This window comes from Cricetulus griseus, chromosome 5 (assembly GCF_003668045.3).
Source record: "Cricetulus griseus strain 17A/GY chromosome 5, alternate assembly CriGri-PICRH-1.0, whole genome shotgun sequence".
Lineage (NCBI taxonomy): Eukaryota > Metazoa > Chordata > Mammalia > Rodentia > Cricetidae > Cricetulus > Cricetulus griseus.
Window position 1 is genome coordinate 61306441 of NC_048598.1, and position 24082 is coordinate 61330522.

The following is a 24082-nucleotide window of genomic DNA, read 5'->3' on the forward strand; positions in this document are numbered from 1 at the left end:
TTCAAGGAGTGCAACTTGTGAGAGAACTTTTAATTTTGAGCTCAAAAAGTTCCCCAAAGAAACCCCTGGAATGTTCCAGAACATACTGGTGGGTTCAACTTCACTTAAATTCTTTCAGTTTTGTTTCACGGAGTGCTGAAGACTGGCATATTTTCCAATCAGCATATTCAAGAAGACACTAGAATTCCAGCGAGCAGGGTAGGCACAGAGCTTACACATTTGGAACAATTAATTCCTATACCATCTGATCTACTCAACAAGATTTTCTATGTGACCATCATGTTTGAATCAACAGATGGGGGTGAGCGCAGCTCTTTATTTCTCAAGGTTCATGATTTACTACTAATATCAATATTGAACATATGCCAGGCTTTCTACGAGCCGGGCGCTGTGCTAAACATGGGACCCCACAGAACCCTAAATGCTAAGAGAACTAGAGCAATTCTTATTTTCTGTTTCCAAGGCTATACAGCTAATTTGGTCTTTTGCTAAATGTCAAAAACAAAATCCAAACTGAAAAAGCTTGACTTTGCACTTTCTGTTGAAGGCAACAAGAATGAAAGGAGCTCCTCCTCGGCTCCAAGCTGCGAGCTTCCTGAATGACTATAAACCTATTTCTGCCATCCGTCTACTCTAACAAAGACATACTCTGCAGCGACACAGGGACAGATGGGATAAGAATAAAGCCAATAGAGAAATTAAAATAGTTTTAAATAAATAAACCAGTCCAGGCTTGGAATAGCAAGTAACACACACAGCAGAGCCTGTCGTTAACAAAACACTTGGCTTTTCCTTTTCCATCAAGAAGTTGGGGAGAGGCTGGAGGTGCCTAATTACACACAATCTAGGTGAACCACCCTGGTCTGAGTCAAAGCACACACATTCATCTATAAACAGCACATAGCACATAGGTTCAGTGTGACCCAACTCACTGATAGGTTATTACCAGCGAGCAGTACTGCAGCCAACACCACATTCATTCACTAAGGAAGAGAAAGCAGTAAGTGGACATCGCTCTTCTCTATCATGCTAACTAGCTGAAGTGTCTGGAGGCTACTGCTTCTACACAGATGGCCTCAAGGCTGGTTTTCTGCCTTAGCAACATGTCAGCCAGGGCCAGGGCAACTGGGGAATGAGGCCCTTCACTATGTTGGTCATCATAAGAGTCAAGAGATAGGGTCTGGTCCTAGGGATGCCAGCTAAAGGATTCTTGGCACCTTCAGCCCTATTCTGGGGGTACATGTACATACGCCACACGCCAGGAACATATACACACACATGCACACACACTAAATGTAGTCTTAGGGGCACACATACACTGGGAACATAAATAGCCATGTGCGGGTACACATACTGGGGACACACATAGTTGTTCCAGGCTGGAGCAATCTTCTATCAGCCTTCAACAGCACCCAGCCTTCAAAATCCAACCCCAGAGAGGAATGAAAAGACATGTCAGGAAGACATGTGCCACCAAAGAAATAGACAAATATTTCCAAACACTCACCAGACACCTAAAGCGAACGATCCACCTCAGAGACAAAACAAAACTGATACAGTCAAAGCGTTTCCACTTGTACACGAAATCAGACCACATGCACAAAGTGTGGCCTGGGATCCAATGAGGCACTGCCCCTCTCAGGAGTTCTTGCTCTGACAAGGCCTTCACCTTCTGAAGAAATGCATTCTCTCTCTTAATAGGTTATGTAAAGGGCTCCCCCTGCTTTAAGAGCCTAACACCATAAAGGGGAAACTAACTCCAAAGGCCAGCCGAGATCTGATTACAGTGCAGGTAAACACAAGACCTGATTTCAGTTTCTCTCCCAGTGGAAAGTTCAATTACACACAGGCCCAGGTTTCTACAAGATCGTCAATGGATGGGCTTCTAGCCAAGGCTGTGGGTTCCTTCCTTGCTGATTTCCACACCTGACAGGCAGAATGTCCCCCACCCTCACCATCAGTTTCCCCAGAGGGTCACTTGGCCACACCTTGCTAACTCTGAGGAGGCCTGGGAGCTGTTGTATATTATGGGGACCACCCACCTGTTCATAATGCCCTTAACCACTAGAGGGGAGTTGGTTAGCCTCAAGAGCAGGAGCCCACCAGGGGAAGTGAGGCTTGCTTCTGTCTAAAACCAGAGGGGAATTTATTACATGGGAGAAAGAACTCTTTTGGGTTGTGTGACTCGGGTCTTGAGCTGGAGAGGAGTAATCGGAAGATGGAGAGACACTGAGCTCAGGGCCAGGCAGCTTCTGCAGGTGGGGATCATTTCAGCTTTGGGCACCCCCTGCTGGTGGAACATCAGCACTGTCACTCATAGCTCCTTGGACTCCTGGTGGACATGCCTAGAAATTTCAGGTCTGGAAAACTGGCAGAGTCCCACAATTCTGGGGTGCAGGGAAAAGTCCATTTTCACAGTAAGTCTGCCAGTTTTCTCCCACCCTGCTGCAGGAAACCACCTTTGTAAGACTTTATAAACACACTTCTAAGCTAGGCCTCTTAACTTTCACCTGCCTGGTGGCTCAACCAGGGTGGAGATGATTCCAGCCAGGCCTTGAAGGACCCCTGTCAGTGCTTAGGATAGGATCCCCTTGCCATTGCCCCCCAGCCTCCAGCAGCACCTCCCCATTTCACTTCATTCTCTAGGACCAGAAGCTCAGCCCTTTGAGCTGCCTATCTTAGGGCCTAATGGGAAAAAAGGCCGGAGGTGTAATTGGAGTGATGTATGCACCCAGGTAGAAACTAAGAGGCAAGCAGATCAGATTTCCCAGACCTACAAGCCCCACCTCTTGGTCGCCACAAAGCTGAATCTTCCTTTCTGTTGCTTCTGGAGGGCCCAGCCAGTCATGGGCCTTGCTCTGCTTTTCAGCAAGGCAGAAGCTCCACCTGGCCACAGGGAGGTGCTGGGCAGCACCAGCAGGCCAGGAAGTCTACTTTACCAGTTGGGCTGGGTGGACAATGCAAGAGGTAGAAAAGGGTCAGTTCATTCACTAGCATGGAGAGAAGTATGGGAGGTGTGTCTAGAAACTCACAAATGTACAGAGACAGAAGCAATACTTCAGCAGGGAGGGACTCACAAAAGGGCCCCAGGTTGTGAGAAGTAGGGATTCCAGCATATTTGATGAGGCCAGCCTGCTGCCAGGTCTTCTACAGAGCTATTCAAACTCCCAAGAATAGTGCTTCAAGTAAAACCCAGCTCCAGTCTTCCACCCTCTGTAAGCCACACCCACTGGGGAACAGCCAGGACAATACCTAGCCTTCATTCTGAGCTGTCCTTACCTCCCCAGAAACCATCAAATTCATAGAGATAGGGAGCCCCGTTCCCTGGAATTCAGCAATATCAGACATCAATGGGGACACAGCACGAATCCCCCCTCGAGCTACTAACTCTAGGACATCATTCTTTTCCAAATCTTAGCCATTTTGAGCTAGAGAACCCCTACCCCCCACCCCTGTTTAATGGCAGCTCTTGGAGTCTTCAGTTTTTACTTTCCTTACAGTGAGGGAGGGCCAGTTCACCACAGCAGCAAATAAGAATTACACAGTCCTGTGTTTCTTTGACAAAGGAATTCTAACCAGAAATTAGAGCCAAGCTGTGTAGGTGGGTGGGAAGGGGACACACAGGAAAGCAGCCTCTCTCATCCACAACCCAGCCTGTCTTTGGCACTTGGCAGGGCCCTCAGGACACGCAGGCATGTCCCCACCAAGGTTATTGCCTTTTAGCTGCTACCTGCCAAGCAACACACAGGTTCCTCAGCTCTATGACAATCCTTTGACAGTGGCTGGCCGTGTTATCAAAGAATTTTTTTTTTTTTTCTATTTTCTGAGACAGGGTCTCTTGTAGCCCAGGCTGGCCTTGACTTTGCTATGTAGCCAAGGAATGTCCATGAATGTTTGATCCTCCTGCCTCTACTTCTTACCTGTGATTAAGATGTTCACCTGGTTTTATGTGCTGCTAGGGATGGAACCCAGGGCTCCCTGTATGCTAAGCAAGCATTCTGCAAACTGAGCCACATCCCTACTTTTACAATTTTTTTTTTTCTGTCCTGCCACCTGCCCCAGGAGCCAGGCTCCCACAGCTGCCCTCAAGGAAGCCACCAGCCCATCTGCATCCTATTTGATGCTAGCAGAACAAGGAGATCCTGAAGGTGGGCGATTAAAGGTGGGGGATAAAAAGGAAACCGTTCAACCCCTTTTCTCCCTCCCACCCCCACCCCCATTCTCCCAAATAAATAAATTAATGGGTTTAGGAATGTCCCCAAAGTTCTTTCCAATCAGCTCAATTCCTCTTCCTGTTTTGTTTTCAGTTGAATGAGTCTCCAACTCTTATCCTTTCTTTAAAAAAACAAAAAAACAAAAAAACCCGGAGGAGCAGCTGCCTGGACACTTTCCAGGACAGAGAGGACATTCGTTGCACCAGGGAGAAGCCAGGCCCCTGGTCTGACCTCTGTTCTCTTGTGGTTTTGGTGTAAACTCCTGGGATATGCTGGCTGCAGCTGGAGCAGTACCAAATCCAAGCCCTGGACCAAAGAGTTTGGGCTCTGGTCAGAGTCCCTGAATGACTTCGGCCCCCTGGCCCTGCCCAGTGGAGCCACCTCTTTCCCATCGGAATGAATTCAGAGTAGCTATGCTATAGGCAGTCTTTGCATAGGGCCACTTGGCCCTTGATGAAGTCCCGGCAGGGGCAGATCCTCTGGTGTGTGGGGTGGGCCCCGGCACAACTGAAGAGCAGGAGATCCCCTTGGAGCACACAGTGCTTGCTCTTGGGGTAGAAGGATGGCACCAGGATGTCCTTGTACAGTTCTGAGCTTTGGCAGGTCACTCTGTACCTGAGAGGAAGAGAAAGGTACATGAGTGGTGGTGTTGGGACAGGGCCTGTCCACACTGCTGGATCATTTGCTCTGCGGTGTGGGAGCATAGCCAATTGTCCTACTTCAGATCCTCTGTCTGACTCTGAAGTTCTCCACATCTAGAGATCTCAGCTTTGCAAAGAAAAGCATGGTGCCAAACATGTGTTCAGGGGACTGGCTCTGAGGCTGGGCTCTTTGGGGGAGAAAAACAGAGAACAGCCTGCACACTCAAGCAGGGAATGGGTACTCTGTGCTTTGGGACTCTGTGCAGCTGCTGAAAAACAATGGAGAAGAAATTTGTACCCCATCAGAGAGCTGTCTCAGAGGAGGCAGGTCATAGGGCAGAGCAAGCAGTGTGAGGAACATGCTGTGTGAAAGCCAAAATGGGGGCTGGGGAAGATGGTTCCATTCAGTGCAGTATTGCCATGCAAACATGAGGACCATGCATGCCTAGCACCCAAGTTAAACATGAAGAGCCAGTAGGGTGGCACTTGTAATCCCAGTGCTGGGGAACTGAGGATAGGCAGATCCCTGGGGACCCGATAACTAGCCAGCCTAGCCCACTTGGTGAATCCCAGGAAAACTGGAGACCCAGTCCCCAAAAGCAATGTGGATGGTGCCTGAGGAATGGCAGCTGATGTTAATCTCTGGCCTTCTTATACATATGCATTATTAGTGCATCTACATAAACATGTACACACACACACACACACACACACACACACACACCACAGATCTACACACTGATGTGCAAGCAATGACCACTTCTGAGGAGCAAGACCAGGACAAAGCAATTACTGAAATATTTTTAGATGTACACTTAATATTTAGCTGGGAATGGTGGCTCACACACTTGTAATTCCAGTTGAGTTCAGGAGTAAGCTGGGCTACATAATAAGTTCTAAGCCAGCCTCTGCTACAGAGTGAGAAGACACAGTCTCAAAGCGAAGCAAGCACTAAAGAAGAGGTTGGCATGGTGGCTCATGCAAATTATCACAGCACTTGAGAAGTGCAAGCAGTAGGGTCAGGAGTTCATGGTTATCATCAGCTACACAGTGAGTTCAAGGCTAGCCTGGCCCCCATGAGACCCTGTCTTAAAATAAGAAGAAAGGGGGAGAGGAGAAAGATGAAGAAGAGAAGGAAGAGGAAGTGTTCACTTGCAGGCACACTCACATACGAGTGAAGGTCAGAAGTCTTGATCATCAGGAAAGCTGTCTACTCTGTTCTTTTGAGATAGGGTTTGTCACTGGCATGGAGCTGGCTATATGGCTAGGATGACCAGTGAGCACTCAGGATCTCCTGTCGCTGTCTCCCAGCCCTGGGATTGCATTTTTATGTTTGTCACTTGGGTTCTGGGGGATCGAGCTCAGGTCCTTGAGCTTGACTGGCAAGCACAAGTAAGAGACCATAGAAGCTCTCTCTTCAGCTCCCCCCTTTTTTGGCAGGGTCTCATGGAGCCCAGGCTGGCTTCAAACCTGGCAAAGATGGCCTTGAATTCCTGATTCTTCTGCTTCTGCCCCCTCAGTGCTGGAATTATAGTGTGTTTGACCAAATCCAGATAGTACTGGCCTCTTATCTCCAAAAACTTTAGATCCCTCTCTCTCTTGTGGGTTGCACTAGCTCCCTCCAACCAGTACCTACCCTACCCACTGGGCACAAGAAAGGCCCATGGGCCAGTGGAAACCATTCACTCCTGAGGTTCTAAGAACATGGTATTGGGTGGGTGTGCCAGGCAGACCTCTGTTAAAGTCTGAGCTTTGTCTCACAGGGGCTGTGTGATTCTAGACAAGTCACTGCACTTCTCTGTTGTAAGATGGGAATATATAATCCTACATGTAAAAAGCGGTATTTCGGGAGCACTCACAGAGTCTAACTGTGAGTTGGCAGCTAGCTAGAGTTAATGCTTGTGACAGTTAATACTCATTATCGTGATCTGGGACCATTCAGCACACATGCTGCACACATCTGCCAGTCAGTGAGGGAATTTCTAGACTGGATTAACTGAAGTACAGGACCCACCCTAAAGGTAAGAGGTACTATTCTCTGGACTGGAGTCTAGTCTGAAGAAAAAGGAGGAAGTGAGCTGAGCACCAGCATCCCCCTCTCTGCTTCCTGACTGTGATGCCTTGTGTGCAGCTGCCTCATGCTCCTGCCACCATGCCTTTCCCCACCCCTTAGACTGTGAGCTGAACTTTCTTAAGTTACTTTTGTCAGGCATTTTGTCATAGCAACACCACAAGTGACAAATACAGGCTGCTCTCAGGTCCTTCCGAGGGTACCTCATTCAGCCAACACAGAGTAAGGGCCATTTAGAGCTCGGTTAGAAGTGAAAAGTTACCATGTGGACCATGGCCTTGGGATAACGACTTACAGTTCCCCGTTTACTCCTATAGGTGGGTCATGGCTTAACTTAACTCTGGCATCCTGCCATCTAGCAGGCAGGAAATCTCTACCACTTAGACTCCAGGAGGAGGAAATAAATGATGACCCATATTCCTGGGTCATCTGGACACGGCTGGTTACTTGAGAGCATGTGTGAATACACGGCAAATGAGTCCCTTGTGGGCTGCAGGGCAGCATCTGCTGTAGCAAGGCTGGTCAGACAGTGCTCCAGCAGCTCACACTGCAGCCTCACCACAGAGCACTCTTGTTCATGGCTACATCAAGTTCACAGCTACCAGGCTGTGGGCACACAGCTTTTGGCCACTTTCAACTATTGTGCATCTCCCTTGACCTGAGCATCTTCTGGTGTCCACAGGGGCCAAATTCACTTTTTTCTTTGGGACCTAGATCTAAAATGTGAAATACAATGTCTTCTGAGTAACTAGACTTTCACAGTAATACAGCAGAAAAAAATTATAAGTTGTACCTCTGTAAGTTAGGAATCATTTTCAACTTAACTTTTTACAAGATAGCAATTAACTTTAAGAGGTAGCCATATTATCAATCTGTTGTCACATGAATACATGCACCAGGCTTGCTGGAGTGGGCACTGGCACTTCCTGGGTCTCTAGCACTAAATGTTTAAATTAAAACATTAAATTATTTATGTTTAAATATTTAAAATGTGTGTGTGTGTGTGTGTGTGTGTGTGTGTGTGTGTGTGTGTGTGTGTGTGTAGGCAGTAGAGTCAGGAGGTCTTAGTCATCCTCAGCTATAGTGAGTTCAAGGCCAACATGGGCTACATTAACAATGTCACTATCTCATTGTCACAGTTCATATTGGCTGTCAATTTGCATCACCTAGGAGACAAACCTGTGGGTGCATGCGGCAGAGTTTCTGGGTTGGGCAAGTTGAGAAAGGAAGACCCAGCCTAAATAAAATGTAAATAATACCCCATGGACTGGGGTTCTGGATGGAATCAAAAGGAAAAAGCAAGCAGATTCCAGCCTTCATGTCTTTCTGCTTCCTGGCTGTGAATGAAGTGTGACCATCGACCTCACATTCTGGATGCCACGGGCGACTGCACCTTCAAACTGAGCCTGACCACACCTTCTTTAAGATGCTCTGTCAGGTGCTTTGCTGCAGCCAAGAAGTAATTTAGTGCACTTGAGAATGTTCTTATTCTGCAGATGAGAAAACTGAAGTAACAGGAAACCGGCCAGACCCACGTGAGGCTGGGTGTAGCAGTAGACTCCTCTAACCCCAGCCCTCCTACTTTGAGATGGAAGGCAGACAGAGGACAGTCCCTGGAAGCCCACGGGCCAGCAGTGGAGAAAACAGAGAACATGCTTCAAACAAGGCAGAAGTGAGGAATGACTACAGTTGTACTCTGACCTCCACATGCATGTCATTGTATGTGCAAACCCACACTGACATACATAAATACATGCATGTACACATACATCCTACACAAATATCACACAAGCCCAGCATCATACACACATATATGTGTACACATGTGAGTGTAAGAGCTCTTTCTGGGCTACAACCTGTTCCCCCTTTTCCCACATTGTTTCCCTGAAGCCCACAGCCAGGAGAGCAAATCCAGGCACCTCTGAACGCAGCTCTAAGACAGAAGTGCAGAGGCTGCAGGCCCCTCGACCTCCTCCCCTGTGAGGTACTTACTTCAGCAAGTCCTTTTCCTTGTTGAGGTGCTGGAAGAAGGATGGCTCACAGATGAGCTGGTTCTCCTGGCACACTTGCTTGCAGGACTGCCCAGGCTCAGCCAGCTTCACCTGCAAGGCGCTCAGGGGAGGCCACATCACCTGGCCATGGCAGAAGTCCTAGAATGACAGGGAAGCCATCATCAGCTAAGGGACCAAGGACACAATCAGGCAGCAACCAACCACGGGAGACACTGTGCTCAGAAAGAATGATAAAAGGACACATTCTTGGGACAGGTTGTGACCTCTCTAAACACCAGTTTCCAGGGTGAGGATGTGGTCCAGTTAGAAGAATGGGTTTCTAGCATGTGTGAAGCTCTGGGTTCTAACCCCCTGCACTGGATAAACCAGGAGTGGTGATACATACCTGTAATTCTGGCTCTTGAGAGGCAGAGGCAGGAGGACCAGAAGTTCAATGTCATCTTTAGCTACAAAATGAGTTTGAGGCCAGCCTGGGCTAGAGGCTCTGTCTCAAAAACCACACACACACACACACACACACACACACACACACACACACATACACACACACACTTCCTCATTCCCTCTGAGGACCATCTCCAGGGCCATTCCCACCAGCTCTGACCCTTTCTCTTGGATTCTCTAAATACTATACACAGTTAATGCCTGCACTAAGCCATGCGTAGCATAGTCCTGTGGTCTGGATGCTGTTACTAAGGGTAACGGCATGACTGTGTAGACTCACAGGGCATTGAATGGAAGTGCAGTCCATACTAATGGCCACTGTTCTTTGCCATTACAGTGAGTACAAAGCTTGTATATGATAGCTGCCCATCCATTAGGATAGCTGTCACCAACAGAACCAACAGTTGAGAGACATACAGGCATATGTTCTTGCTCCTTAATTTTACTTTTCCTTAAGTTCTCAGGAGCAAATGGGTACCTCTCACAGCCCATAAAAATTACAACAAAGAGAGTTTCAATTCAGCATACATGAAACCTCCTAGTGACTAGACAGCAGGAGAGCTGTATCAACTATTATACTTGTCTCCTTGCTTGCTGTGACTAAATAGCTGACAGAAGCAACCTAAGGGAGAAAGGGTTTGTTTTGGCTCTCCTGGTGGGACAGTCATGGTGGGTGAGGCAGCTGATTGCTCAGCTTGCCTTCTCTCTTTTACCCAGTTCATGGGACAGTGCCACCTATATTCAGAATGGCTCTTCCCTCTTCTGTTAAGCCTTTCTGGAAACACCCTCCTCAACACACCCAGAAGTGTGTTTCCATGGTGATTGTAAATCTAACCGAGTTCACAATCAGATAACCATTTATTACAACAGGCAACCCACAAGGACACCTAGACCAGGATGAACCTGAACTAGAAGGCATGTGAGAATTTCTCTGCTTCTTGAATTTGATGACTCTGATTTGACCATTAATATCCTTAAAGGCCCATGTGTTGAAAGCTTGGTCTCCAATGAAGCACTCCTGGGAGATATTGGAGCCTTTGGGAAGATTAGCGCCTTTAAGATGTTAGGAGCTTGCTTTTGAGGGGGATAATAGGAGTCCCTCCTGTCACTTCCTGTCTTCCCAGTCATGAGTTAAGCAGTTTTTTTATTGTTGTTATTTGTTTAGATTTACTTTTTTTTTTTTTTTTTTTGTGTGTGTGTGTGTGTGTGTGTGTGTGTGTGTGTGTATGTATGTGTGTGTATGTGTGTGTATAGTCCAGAAGAGGGCACTGGATTCACTGAAGTTGTGGTTAGTTTCAGGCAGTTACAAGCAGCCTCAGTGGGGCTGGGGAACTGAACTTGGATCTTCTGCAAGAGCAGCAAGTGCTCTTAACCACCAAGCCTTCTCTGAGTCCCCTAGCTGAGCAGTTTTGCTTTGAGACATGCTTGGCCATGAGTACTGCTTCCCACAAAGCCACAGCAATGAGGCTCTGTCATGGATAGAAACCTTAAACTGAGCTGAAAGAACTCATCCCTGTTCTGAGTTCATCATATTGGGTATGTGCTATAGCTGTGGCTGGATCAGCACCATACTTACATTGGGCTGGGTCAGTGGAAAGCCTGCTAGGCTAAACGGTCAGTTCTGGCTTTTACAACTTCTGTCTCTCTCCTTGGACAGCTGCTGTATCCTTGCACCTGGTGTTTCAGAACAACTACAGAGTTTCCCTTCTCATTCATTCTTACCTTCCTAAAAAGTTAAATTTGAAGTTGGGAAACCAGATGGGCCACCTCTGAAGCCTGATCTGGCTGTGGGCACAGGCCCTGGTTCCATCCACTCCCTCCCTGCTCATCTGTGCTGTGGTGCAACTAACAATGAAGGAGCTTAGGAGAAATGACAAAGGCCTTTAAGTTCCTTGGGAAAGTCGTGTCTGTGTGTCCCACCCCTGGCCAGGGCAGCTTTCACACAGGCCTGGCAGGCATATGGAGAAGCTGGGCTTCACGGATGAATGGTCACCCTGCATCTATTCTAGAGCAGGGCAGGAACGGCTGTAAGGTTTAGACACTGGGAGCTTCCCTTGAGGCTGCACGGTGGAGCTGATGTGACAGCAGCTGTCTTCCCCAGGGCCTTCCCACTCACATGCGTAGCTCAAGTCTGCACTGAACAAAAGGGTCCACAGGTACCTGTCCTTGCCCATCACAGTGGCCTGGCATCCCCTCAGGAGTCTGTTCTAGGGGCCAAAAGGTCCAGGAATAGTAAAAATAGCACCAAAGCCTTAAGCCTAGAAAACCATCCAGACAACTTGAAGGGAACAATTGATCAGAGGAGCACACATTGTCACAGAAAGCATGGCAGAGGGAGGCTGGTCCCCAGTGGGGGACTTCATGGATGCCTTGAAGCTCCCTCCCCACCTGACCCATATAGGAAATGGGGACAGTGGCACCTGCCCTTCATTCCTGCACAGTTTCGAGGATGAAAGGGAGGCGAGATAAGAAAGATGCCGAGGGTAACGGTGCTGCGCACTGCAGTGAGGTTGAGTCACTGGGTCATAATCCACAGCTTATCCACAGCAGCACCTCTTGGCCCTGCTGCTTGCAGGGCACAATGGGAATGCAAGTACCGGAAACCAGTCTCTTCTCACCCTTAGGTGCAATGGCCAGTGGGTGATCAGGAAGCTAGAAGGACGTCTTCTCTTTCACTCACCCACAGCCCAGGATACCAGCAATGAAAGCTGCCTCACTGTCTCATGCCAACTGCTGCTTTGCTTATTCATTTCCTCATTCATTCATTCATTCATTCATTCATTCATTCATTCATTCATTCATACATTCATTCATTCTACAGATCCTTGCTAGGAGATAGGAAAGTGTATGTCCATTCACAACTCTACAAATGGTCAGTAAAGCCCCATGTAGGGCGTCAGAAACAGGAACATGAAGGTGGGCACCTGGCCTTGAAGGTTCAGTGCACACCCTAGCAGTAAAAGGTTGGCACTTCCAAAACTCCAGAACAGCGAACCAGACACCTGCGAACATGGTGAAGGCCTCCTGGGTGCTGGACAGGGCTGGCTCTCCAGGGAGGGAAAGAGTGGTGGAGGCAGCAATCTGAGGCAGCTTCCAGATGATCTGAACTTTTGGGCTGGGTTCTATAGACTGCACCGGAGATAGTGGCTTGCCACTAACATGGCATTCTGCAGTTAATCGGTGTGCAGTAAAGAGCCACCGTATGGGACTGCGTGATTTTGGCTTCCTGGAGGCTTTGATAGGAGTAAAGTAGAAAAAGAGGCTATTCCAACCCAATGAGGCATCTCTGCAGCCAGAAGGAGGGATAAACAGTCATTGCCAATCTGGTTAACAAGCTCACTTGGGGCCCACACCATCTGCATTCCTCTCTCACACTCTTTCTGCCATCAATGCATGTGTTTCTCAGTGTGCTTGGCTATTCTGAAGTCGTCACGCAGTGACTAGAAATCAAGAATTCACCAGCAGAGCTGTCAGTCAAAGCAACACTCTCTCCCTTTCTGTCTCCTGCGCCCTCCCCATGTATACTTCACATGCATACATATATGTGAAGGGCAGAGGCCCACGTCTGATGCCGTTCTTTAGCTGAGATATGGCCTTTTGTGGGGCTCATCAGATAGGCTAGGCTGTGTGTCCAGTGGACCCCAGGCATCCTCCCGTCTCCATATCCCCAGATCTGGGATTACAAGTGCATACTACCAAGCTTAGTTTTTTTCCTCTATGCTGGGGATGGAATTCAGTCCCTCATACCTGTGTGGCAAGCACCAGACTGATTGAGCCATCTCCCCATGCCCCAAAGCATGATGGAGTCCAAGGACTATGAGGGAAACATGGTGCTAGCCCTGTAAAGGAGGCTCAGCAGGAGCATGGAGGAAGAGTGCTTCACCCAGTGCCCAAAGGGCCCAGGAAGACTGGAGGCCTGTTCGTATGAGGGAAGCACTAAGTGGACTGACCTGACCCCTCTTCTGCTATGGCTGAATCAAGTGGGAACAAAAAAGCCGGTGACGAATGCCAAGTGTGTGTGACAGGGTCTTCTCCTTCCAGACCAATTTTCCTTTACTCTGTCTCTCTCTAAGGCCTCTCTCTATAGTCCAGGCTGGTCTTGAACTTGTAGTAATCCACTTGACTCATTCTCTTGGGTGCTTTGGCTAAACCCTGTACATAACATTTCCAAGTCCTTGGTTGACAGGGCTGTTTGGGAAGGTTGTGGGACTTTTAGGGGGTACAGCTTTCCTGGAAGAAGTGGGTCACTGGGGGCAAACTGCGATCCAAAATTTTCCTCCCATGTTCCTTATCTGGTATTGGTCACAGCAATGAGAAGCTAACACAGTGCTCACACATGTCAGTCAGTAGAGCTGACACCAGGGCTGCACATGAATCTACTACATCTCACACTTGACTGCTGGAATACATGCAGGAGAAACTAAAACCCATGCCCATACCAAGATCGCAGTGAATATTCCTCCCAGCACTGCCCACCCCTGCAGTCAAAAGGTGGGGACAATACCAACCAGAAGTGAATAGACACATGGAACTATTATGTATTATGAAGCTCCCTTCAGCAGTAAAAGAGCTAAGTTCTCTCTCATGCCTCCAGACTACTGAAAGAAGCCTGGAGGCTTCCAACTTCTTCCTGTTGGGGTTTTGTTTTGTAACTCAATTATGTAGATCTTGAATGTGAATTCTGTAGCAATTAATGTGATGCAATGTCAACAGGTTTTGTTGAAGAATTAGGTTGGTTCCTATTCTACATTTCATAAAGAAGTAACTGAATTGCAGGTAGCTGGCTTTTTTGCTTTGTGTGTGTGGACTTGCCATAGTGCACAGGGGTCAGAGGACAACTTGTGGGATTGGTTTTCTCCTTCTATCATGTGAGTTGTGATAACTGAACTCGGTAGTGAACTGGCTGGTTTTATGTTATCTTGACACAAGCTAGAGACATCGGAGAGGGGGGAGCCTCAATTGAGAAAAGGCCTCCATGAACTCCTACTATAATGTGTTTTCTTAATTAGTGATCAATGGGGAAGGGACTAGGCCATGGTGGGTGGTGCCATTCCTAGCTAGGCTGCTGGTCCTGGTTTCTATAAGAAAGCAGGCTGAACAAGCAAGCAAGCCATGGGGAACAAGCCAATAAGCAGCATACCTCATGGCCTCTACGTCCAGGTTGCTGCCTGTTTGAGTTCCTGTCCTGGCTTCCCTCAATGCTGGGCTATAATATGGAAGCATAAGTCAAATAAACCCTTTCCTCCCCAAATTGCTTTTTGGTCCTGGTGTTTCAATGCAGCAACAAAGACCCTTACTAAGACAGGTAGTTAGGCTCAGAAGCAAGCACTTTTACTTACTGAGCCATCTTGCTGACCCTGGATTGGGTTTTATGATCTGTAAATTGTGTCTATGAATTGAAAACAATCCTTTTATTGATCATTTTGGAACACTTACATGCTTTGTGCTTTGTAAGGAATATTTTGAACAAAAGACTCCTAGACTTATTTTTTTTTAAATTTTGTTTGTAGTGACATAGGGTCTCTTGTGCAGTATGGCTGGCTCCAAACACAGGAGCCACCTGCTTTAGCCTCTCGAGTGCTGGACATTGGTTTCTGGGTTCCCAGCAAAAGAAGGGCTGCTTGGCCTTGAATACATATTTGCCCACCCTACACAGTGGGTAGGCAGCATCGGCACTGCTTCAGAGAAAAGTAGAAATGGTAGGTAGTCTGATGCAGGCTGTGAACTCAGGCCAGGCCTGCTTGCTACTGCCAACACAGCAGGGAGCAGCAATTTCCACTGTTTCAAGTTAGGGTTCCCCTTTACCTCTTTGTAATGCCTTTTCCTTGCAAACAGCTCTTACTAAGAACATTATGGGATGGGGACTGAGCTGGTACAGAACCTGCCACACATGCACAAAGCTCTGGATTCCATCCGAGGGATGAATACATGGGATATGGTGGTACACACCTGCAATCCCAGCATTTAAGAAAACACAGGAAGATCAGGAGTTCAAGGATACCCGTGACCACATAACAAGTTCAAGGCCAGCCTTGGATACATGAGATGCTGTATCAAACCAAACAACAATGTGACTGTAACTGACCACCTTGTATATGTAAACAGTTTTTTAAAAGTTAGTTTTATTTATTTTGTGTACAGCTGACTGTATGTGTGTGGGTGCATGTGCTACAGTTCATCTGTGGAAGTCTATTATCTCCTTCCACCAGTTGGGTCTTAGGGATCAAACTCAGGTTGCCAAGTTTGGCATCAGGAGTTTTTACCAAATGAGCCAGTGCTCTGGCCACACTCTGTATATTGGAAGATCTTTATAGGAAGCAGAAAATGACCTGTTTTCCTACTCCAGCTGTTTTCTTTCCCCTGAAGGTAAATCCCTAACTTCCCCCAAACAATGCAGAATTGGAACCTTCACAAGCCTGGACTAGTCACAGCTGATCTTCCATCACTGGGGATTTTTACTCTTGGGCTAACTCTCCATCAGCTGGAGCCAGTCCTTCAGAGAGTTCATTTCAAAGACAGTAAGCCATGACAACTGTTTCAGTGCAGCGGGACAGGGCATTGATGGACAAGAGTGAGTATTTCCCTGGACCCAGTTTCTTCCTGTGGAGAGAGGACCCAGCTGGCTGGGTGTGAGGTAGGCTCCCAGCAGTGACTCTTAAACTGTACCCTGAAGCCTGGGGTGATCTTAAAGGCTGTCATTTTAGACTCATCTGGTTCCTACAGCTGTTGGGAGTGTGTGTGTGTGTGTGTGGGGCAATCTTGAAAGTGCCCATGTTCCATGTAGCCCTCGTGGAGGACTCTGGAAGCTGAACTCTGACTAATGAAGGCTGCAGCTTCAGGTGCAAGAACCTTCTCCTCCAAGCCCCAGGCTTCCCACCCCTGCCAGGAGCACCCTCTGTCCCTGCTTGCTGTCCTTTGAAGATACTCTGCAAAAATATAATGAATGTTCCAGGCTCTAAGATGTGAGGCCTGCAGCTAATAGGAGACTTGATCTGACCCAAAGGGGTCTTGGATTCTGTCATGCACTGAGAGAACATCTTGGGTCTGAAAGAGTTCTGAGATAAACTAAAAATAGCCCCCATTATTACTCATTTATGAGGAGTTAGGAGGATGTCTTATAAGAAATGCCCAGAGATGGTTCACTCAGTGAAGTGCATGCCTTCCAAGCATGAGAATCTGATTTTGGTCACCAGAACCCGCTTAAAAAAGCACGTGGATAGTGCCAGCACTGGGGAAGCCAAGCCATGGGACACGTGCAATCCTGGCAAATACATGGGGCTAACATGGCTTTACTCCAGATCTTCAACAAATCCTGACTGTGTGTCTCAGTTCCCACTATGTAGTCACTGACACATCCTGAGCCTTAGAGAGTATACAGACCCCCACCCCGTGATGATCAATACCATCAACTTGGTAGGATCTAGACTCACCTAGAAGACAAAGCTTTGGCATGTCTGTGAGAGAGTTTCTAGACTGGGTAAACTGAAGTGAAAAAGTCCACCCAAAATGTGGTAGACCAAATGAAAAGGAGACAGTGAGCTGAGCACCAGTATCCATCTCTCTGCTTCCCGACTGTGGATATCATGTGACCAGCTGTTTCATGCCTCTGTCTACCCACCCCACCACAACAAACCAGACCCTTGAGCTGTGAGCCAAAATAAAACCTTCCTTCATTTAAGTTGCTCTTGAAGGTTTTTTTGTCACGGCAATGAGAAAAGTGATTAACACAGCCTGTACCAGCAGTGGATGCTACAACTATGCACAGTACCAAATCCATGTGCACCACCTTGCTGATACACCTACGATGAAGCTTAAGTAGACATGACAGGAGACCAATAACTAAAACTAAAGCAGAACGTTAGAACAGTCTACTGCAATAAACATGAGAAGAGTTTCTTCCTCTTGCAAAATATTTTCTTGTACTGAACTGATATTTTCTACTTAGTATTCTGGGATCCTGATTCGTATGGGAAACCAAACCCTTGGAAAGGGAACCCATGGATGAGAAGGGCAGTGTACTGCATGTGTGAGTACACACTGGCACAGATTGTACCAGAGTTATGACAGTGTTGTCCTTTCTGTGTCCTGGGAAGACTGAATGGGATAATGACAAATGCTGAGTGCCCTGTGTGTGATTACATTACAGTATACCACAATAGAGCATGGTGTGTTAAACAGTGCCAACTAACCTGCTCCTCCTCAAGTACGGTGTCAGGCCTTGTTCTCAGTACTTCCTGAGTACTGGCTCATACAATGCTCCTAGGAACATTTTTTTACTAAGGCACAGAGAGCATGAGTAACAAATGCTCACTCCTACAAACGAAAACTCATGGTACTGGGAGTTGGCCCCAGTTGGCTGTCCTGGGAGATGACTCAGTTGCTAAAAATGTTTGTTGTGCAAACATGAGGACCTGAGTTCAAGGGAAAGGCTGGACTTGGAGGTCAGTGCTTGTAATCCCAGCACTGAGATTATGGACACAGGCAGATGTCCAGGGCTCACTGGACAGCCAGTCTAGCCTACGTGGTGAGTTGCAGGCCAAACCTACTTCAAAGCAAAGGGTGATCATCTGTAGGGAGACACTGTAGCCCCGCCTCCTAGGAGCCCTACAGGTGTGCCTGTATATTAGGGTAATGTAAGCGTAGTTAGGAATAACTTTCTTATCGTTTAGAGTTGGGATTGGAAGGAGGTGTTCAAATTGGACACCCTTTCCACATGACTTTAGGACTTAGCTGGAATAGACATAGTTAGGATGTGCAATAGCAGATTATTGTAATCTTCTTGTATTTCACCTTTATGATTGTTAATTTTGGATGTTTTACACTATTAAGTTTTAATCCTCTTTTAGACTAAAAGGGGAATTGTAGGGAGACACTGTAGCCCCGCCTCCTAGGAGCCCTACAGGTGTGCCTGGCTACGCCCGTGAGGGTGTGGTCAGGGGAGGTTCAGGATGATGGGTGGGGGGGTGGGGGGAATTCTTAAGGAGCAGCAGACACGTGGGGAGCCCCTGCTCTCTGGCCTCCCTAGCTTGCTGCCTCTGGGCACACTCTGGCTTGTGCTTCGCCGGTATTACTTAAATAAAGATATTTTAACCTGTAACTTCATGTTATAATCATCACTTAAGGTATGACACCTGAGGTAGTCCTTTGCCTTCTACAGGTATGTGTGCATACACACCATGTGCACTGCATACTTAAATAAGCATGCACACACATACGTGTGCATGGACACTTGCAAATATGTGCACATGCACCTGTGCACACATATGCATTTCAACTCACCCAGCTCCTGTTACCTGCCTCGTCTTCCACAGCCCAGCTGATCAGACACTCTGAGCCCACGCCCCAGAGGCCCAGCTTCCCCTTAGAAATGTCCCAGGCTGGTAACCTACATTTAAGTTTTGACTCTACTGTTTCTATTTTCAGCTCTAAAGCTCTTATCCCCATGGACAAAGGTCCCTTGTTCATCCTTAAACATTGTTTTGCCCTATAAAGAGAACCCCCTATTTCTAGACTGGACAAGAAGTTCAGGTTCCACGGGGGTCCTGGCTTTCTCTATTTCTGGGTCTGGGTTGCATTTGAAGCCCAACATCATAAAGTATCACAATGATAGTTGTACTCTTCACCTCTGAGAGCATATGCCTGGGTTTCACGGGAGGTTTCTTTTGAAAGGAGGCCCAGTTGGAAAACCACTCAAGAGTCCTAACATGTTTAGAGTTGCTGCATTTATACTCTTAAAGTACTGGGAAAGTGCAGACTTGATTCCTGCATTTGTGTGTAAGTATTCATGTGTGTATGAATACATCCAGGTGTGCATATGGAGGCTAGAGGAAATGTCAGATGCCATTACTCAGCTCTGCCCACCTTGTTTGTTTTAAGATCATCTCTCACTGGCCTGGAGCTTCCCAACTCCCATAGGCTGGCTGGCCAGTGAACCCCAGGGGTTGCCTGTTTTCACTTCCCTGACCCTGAGATTACAAGTGTGTGATTCATGCCTGGCTTTTAAAATGTGGTTTCTGGGACTCAACTCAGATCCTCACACTTGCAAGGCAAGCACTTCACTGACTGGGCTATCTTTCCAGACCCTAATCCTTCCTTTTTTGGGGAGGGATGAGGGGTGAGAAATGAAAGGTAGAAAGAGAGCCACTTGTCTGCTCTTCACCTTTCCTGAGTCTTCAAGGTTTTCTGCATCTGCTCAAGGTACAAGCCAGTGGTCAGAGAGGACCGCATCTTGACCACTCAAATGTCTTATTCTCAGTGTCCATATAATCTTTCATTGTCATAAAGATCATATAGTAAGGAAGACTGGCTCCCTTGGGAGACCAGGACAGTGAGACATTTTAAAATAACAGCAAGTCATCATAGAGCCACCTGAAACTTTCAGGCAAATAACCACAGAAGTGCACCACGTGAGAGCTGGGAAACAGAAAATGGGACACGGCAAAGACAGACAGACAGACTTCTGATGGGCCTTACCTGCTTCTCTATGAACGCGTTGATTCTCTGCAGCATCCCTTCACATGTGAACTCATACGGCATATACGGCTCAATCTGCAGAAACAGGAAGGCACTGTGAAAGAGGCCACAGGGCATGAGCTCTTACTGATTCTCCACTGACTCACACAGATGCCCACACCTGAGCGGGAGCCTTGGCAGGTGCTAAAGCTACATACCCGGAACTGGTCAGGGCTTGGGCCTTATTGTTTTCTTCTCTAGACCCTGAACAATCTACCTTCCCTAAGTTGCAGACACCTGATGTATTAGAGCGGCAAGAAAAAAACAAAAAACAAAAAACCATCTCTGTTAAGCTGTGGTGAGGGCACATGGTGGGAAACTTGTTGGGTAGTGTAAAGTACATAGTAGACCTTCAGAGAGGTGGATATTATCCCATGCTAGCAGGTAGGCCATGTGGTGTAAAGGCTGTGGTTCACCAGCCTTTCAGGGCTAGGTGGTTGTACTGCGTGCAGGGATTTAGCCAACATGTGCTGAATGAATACACGGTCACTACTCTGAGGAAGGTATGGAGAAATGGCTGTAGCAGAAGATGAGAATGTATTCAGAGAACTCCTGTTGCAAAAACAAGGGGCGAGGTGCTACAACCGAGGAACTCGGCTAGAGGCCCTGGGAGGGCTGAGATGGTGTTTCCCCTCCCCCCGAGACAATGTCTTATATAGCATAGGCTGGTGGCCTTGCTACAAAGGTGAGGTGACCTTGAACTTCCAATCCTCCTGTCTTTATCTCCTGAGTGCAGGAGTCAGACATGTTCTACCACACGTGGGCTATTTGGTACCAGGGGATGGAACCTAGGACTTCATTCATGCTAGACAAGTATTTTTCCAACTGAGGTGCATCCCTTAGCCAGAGTGTGAACTACGATGTGAAAAGACACGGGACTGGAAGCTGGGAGACAAGGTACAAAGGGACAGCTGGGAGACAGCAGCACAAAGGCCTCACGATTCCTATACGGGGCTTACACTATCTTCGGAGGGGACAGGAAACCCTAGGAGGTCATGGGGTGAGGGAGGGGAGGTGACAGCTGAGATGGCGCTGGGCTCTGCTACACAGCATTGACTGGCACACTAACACCAGTGTCTTCAGGGTCACACGAATGGGAAGTGGAGATCACCTGTGAGAGGAAGTCACCAGCAATCCATCTATATGGAGCCCAACGGTATTGTTGGTGATAGGACAAATAATCACCTTCAGTAGTTCCTTCTTGAGCCTTCAATTACCTGTCTCCTCATAGCACACATATACCAACAGTAATAACCAAAGGGGAAGGTGCTTGAGAGAAGAAGTAAAGGGCCCACTGTGCCTCAGAGCTGCAACAGAACTCCTGGGCAAACTAAAGTCCTATGGGATGGTAGACTTCCCATGTGGTGGCCAGCCTCATCCAAGGTAGACATCCCTTGTGTTCCCAGAATGGCTTGGAGGGTGCTCTGTATACAACAGGTGCTTAATCAATGCTTACTGAATTGATCAGAAAGGTCTAGAATGGTTACTTTAGCAAGATTCTACCTAATGTTTGGATAGAAAAAATAAACAGCATCACCGTAGAAAACTTCAAGACGGGGGAGATGGCTCGGCTGCTTGCTGTGTAAGCATGAGAACCGAGTGCCGATCTGCAGCATCCCTGTGAAAACCGGGTGGGGTGGGTCATGTCTGCAATCTTGGTGCTGGAGGTGGAGACAGGTGATTCCCTGGGCTCACTGGCCAGCCTGCCAGGCCAACTCAATGAGCTTTAGGTTTAGTGAAAGACCATGTCTCAAGAAAAATAACCACGTGGGATACCATAGAGAAGATACATGCATGCGAATGCACGTGTAATGCCCACATGCCCAAAGGAACATGTATAACCACACACACACACACATGCACGTGCGAGATCTCGTGCGCTCATACCAAAACAATTTTATCAACTTTACCCATTGTGTAAGGTAACACAAACAATCCAATTTTGCAAATCTCTCCAATGACATGGGTAGATCACATAAGTATGAGTCAAGCCAAACCCTTCATGCCTGGTACCCAGGAACACAGAAGGCCTGTCAGTAGGGTCTGCAAGACCCAAACCCACATCTGCCACCAGCTGTTTTGTATCTCACAGAGCTTCCTTGAAATCCTTAGACCAGATGCTAGGCTATGGTCTGAGTCTGACTCATGAGGCAAGCTCTGTTTACTGAAAGCAAGGGACTGCAACATTCTGCATGAGTTCCAGGTCACAGGTCTAATACAGGCAAGCAGGAAAAAAACAAAAACATAAACAAAAAAACAAAACAAAACCAAAAACAAAAGCAGCAACCTTCTGGTTTAAGATGGCTTTCACGGCATCCTCTACTTCCTCTCGATTGTTCAGATCCACGGTCCAGACGTGTGGCCGGCCGATGAAGACTTCTGCATAAGGGTGCTGAGACGTCAGCTGGAAGAAAGAAGATATTCTGTATCTTAGTCTCACACGTGCAGGACTGTGCAGATAAAGCTCTGGGCTAGACAAAAGCACTCTGTCTTTATGAGTCGAGTTGGACTTAAACAGGAGATAAGGCATTCTTGTTCTTCCTGTAGCAATCAAAACCTAAACTAAGAACAGGCAGATAAAAATAGTGATAGGCGGAACTTTTGAAGCTCATTGGAAATAAAGCAATGTTATAACAAAGAGGCTCCGGCAGGTGGTGCTGGTTTGAACTCAGGCTTCTGTAAATGAGTGTTGCCTTATCACTAAGCGGGGCCTGACAGGATCTAACTTCTGGGCATGCCTGTAAGGGAGTTTCTAGATCATGTTGATTCAGGTGGGATGAGCCACCCAAATGTGGACAGCACCATTCAATGGGCCAAGGTCCTGGACTGAATAAACAGGAGAAAGTGAGCTGAGCACCAGCATCCATCTCTCTGCTTCCTGTGGGTGTCACGTGACCAGCTGCCTCTTGCTCCTGCTGCAATGCCTTCCCTACCAAGAGATACTGCACCCCTGAAATTTGAGCCAAAGTAACTCTTCCTTCCTTAAGCTGCCTTTTGTCAGTCACCATGTCACAACAATGAGGGACATAGCTAATGCACCCCTGTAGTTATCCTGGGCTCTTAAGGACTACTTATTCTCAGCCAAAATTACCTCCATTAATTTAGTATCTATTCTCCAGGTTAGCATGGATAGGTCATCACAGAAAATCACAATAAAGACCAAAGCCATAAGCCAGGCATGCCTGTGATTTCTTTACTTGCCAGGTTGACACAGGAAAGCACAAATTCCAGGCCCGCCTGGGACTACAGTTAAACCCAGTTTCAAGCTAACAAACAAACAAATGAGCAGATGCTGGAAAATCACACAGACATGAGTAACAGTGCATATAGGGGTGACAGCAGGGAAATTATGCCACTAGAAGAACGCAGAAGTTTTCAAATAGTTTCAGAAATAATCACAGAGACACCAGAACATGAAGTTCATTGATTTTAAAATGTCTATGTATGGGCACATCTAAGTGCGTAGATGCACAGGTGCAGACAGCCACCTACTGAAACCAGAAAAGGTTTCAAGATCCCTGAATCCGAAGTTACAGGCAGTTAGCTATGAGCTGCTTGACCTGGGTGCCAGGAACCAAACGTTAATCCTCTATAAGAGGAGCATGTGTTCCTAACCACTGAGCCATCCCTCTAGTCCCAGAACATAAGATTTAGAAAGACAATTTAGAATCAGAAAAGCCAGGAGTGGATCTCCCTTCTAAAGCTTTTAAGATTCCAGTAGCCAGGACAGATGAGATAGCTCTGTAGGTGAGGGCACTTGGGGACAGGACTGATGATGACCTGATTTTAATCCCACATGCTTGAAGAGGGCTGACTCCTGCAATTTGTTCTCTAACCCCTACAAGTGTACTGTGGCACAAGGATGCTCCCTCCTTAAAGAATAAATGTGGAAAAAAGTGGCTAAAGGAGGCTGGGGAGTTGGTGGAGTGCCTGACCTCCCTCAATGCCCCCGGGTTTCATTCCAGAACTATATAAAACCAGGTGCACTGGAGCATGCCTGTCATCCCAGTGCTCAGGAGGTGAAGGCAGGAGTCATCCTTATGTACAGTTGGTTTGAAGCCAGTCTGCAGTCTGTGCTACGTGAGGCCTTGTGTCAAAAACAACAACAACAACAACAACAACAACAACAACAAAATGTGTAGCCAAAGAAACCAAGCATGTACACGTCCGTATCTGGGCTACTCTGAG

General features: G+C 47.3%; 1 protein-coding gene across 4 annotated transcripts in view; it reads right to left on the reverse strand.

Annotated features, from left to right (window-relative positions):
- The window catches only part of Mgat5 (alpha-1,6-mannosylglycoprotein 6-beta-N-acetylglucosaminyltransferase), a 292133-nt gene continuing 268051 nt past the window's right edge, over positions 1 to 24082 (reverse strand). For all 4 annotated transcript variants that reach the window (XM_027417769.2, XM_027417768.2, XM_027417771.2 and 1 more), the window contains 4 exons: positions 22182 to 22298; positions 19856 to 19930; positions 8919 to 9076; positions 1 to 4829 (listed from right to left, as the gene is read on the reverse strand). In XM_027417769.2, coding sequence (XP_027273570.1) covers positions 4631 to 4829; positions 8919 to 9076; positions 19856 to 19930; positions 22182 to 22298 — 549 coding nt within the window. In that variant the 3' untranslated portion in view covers positions 1 to 4630. The remainder of the gene's footprint in view (positions 4830 to 8918; positions 9077 to 19855; positions 19931 to 22181; positions 22299 to 24082) is intronic.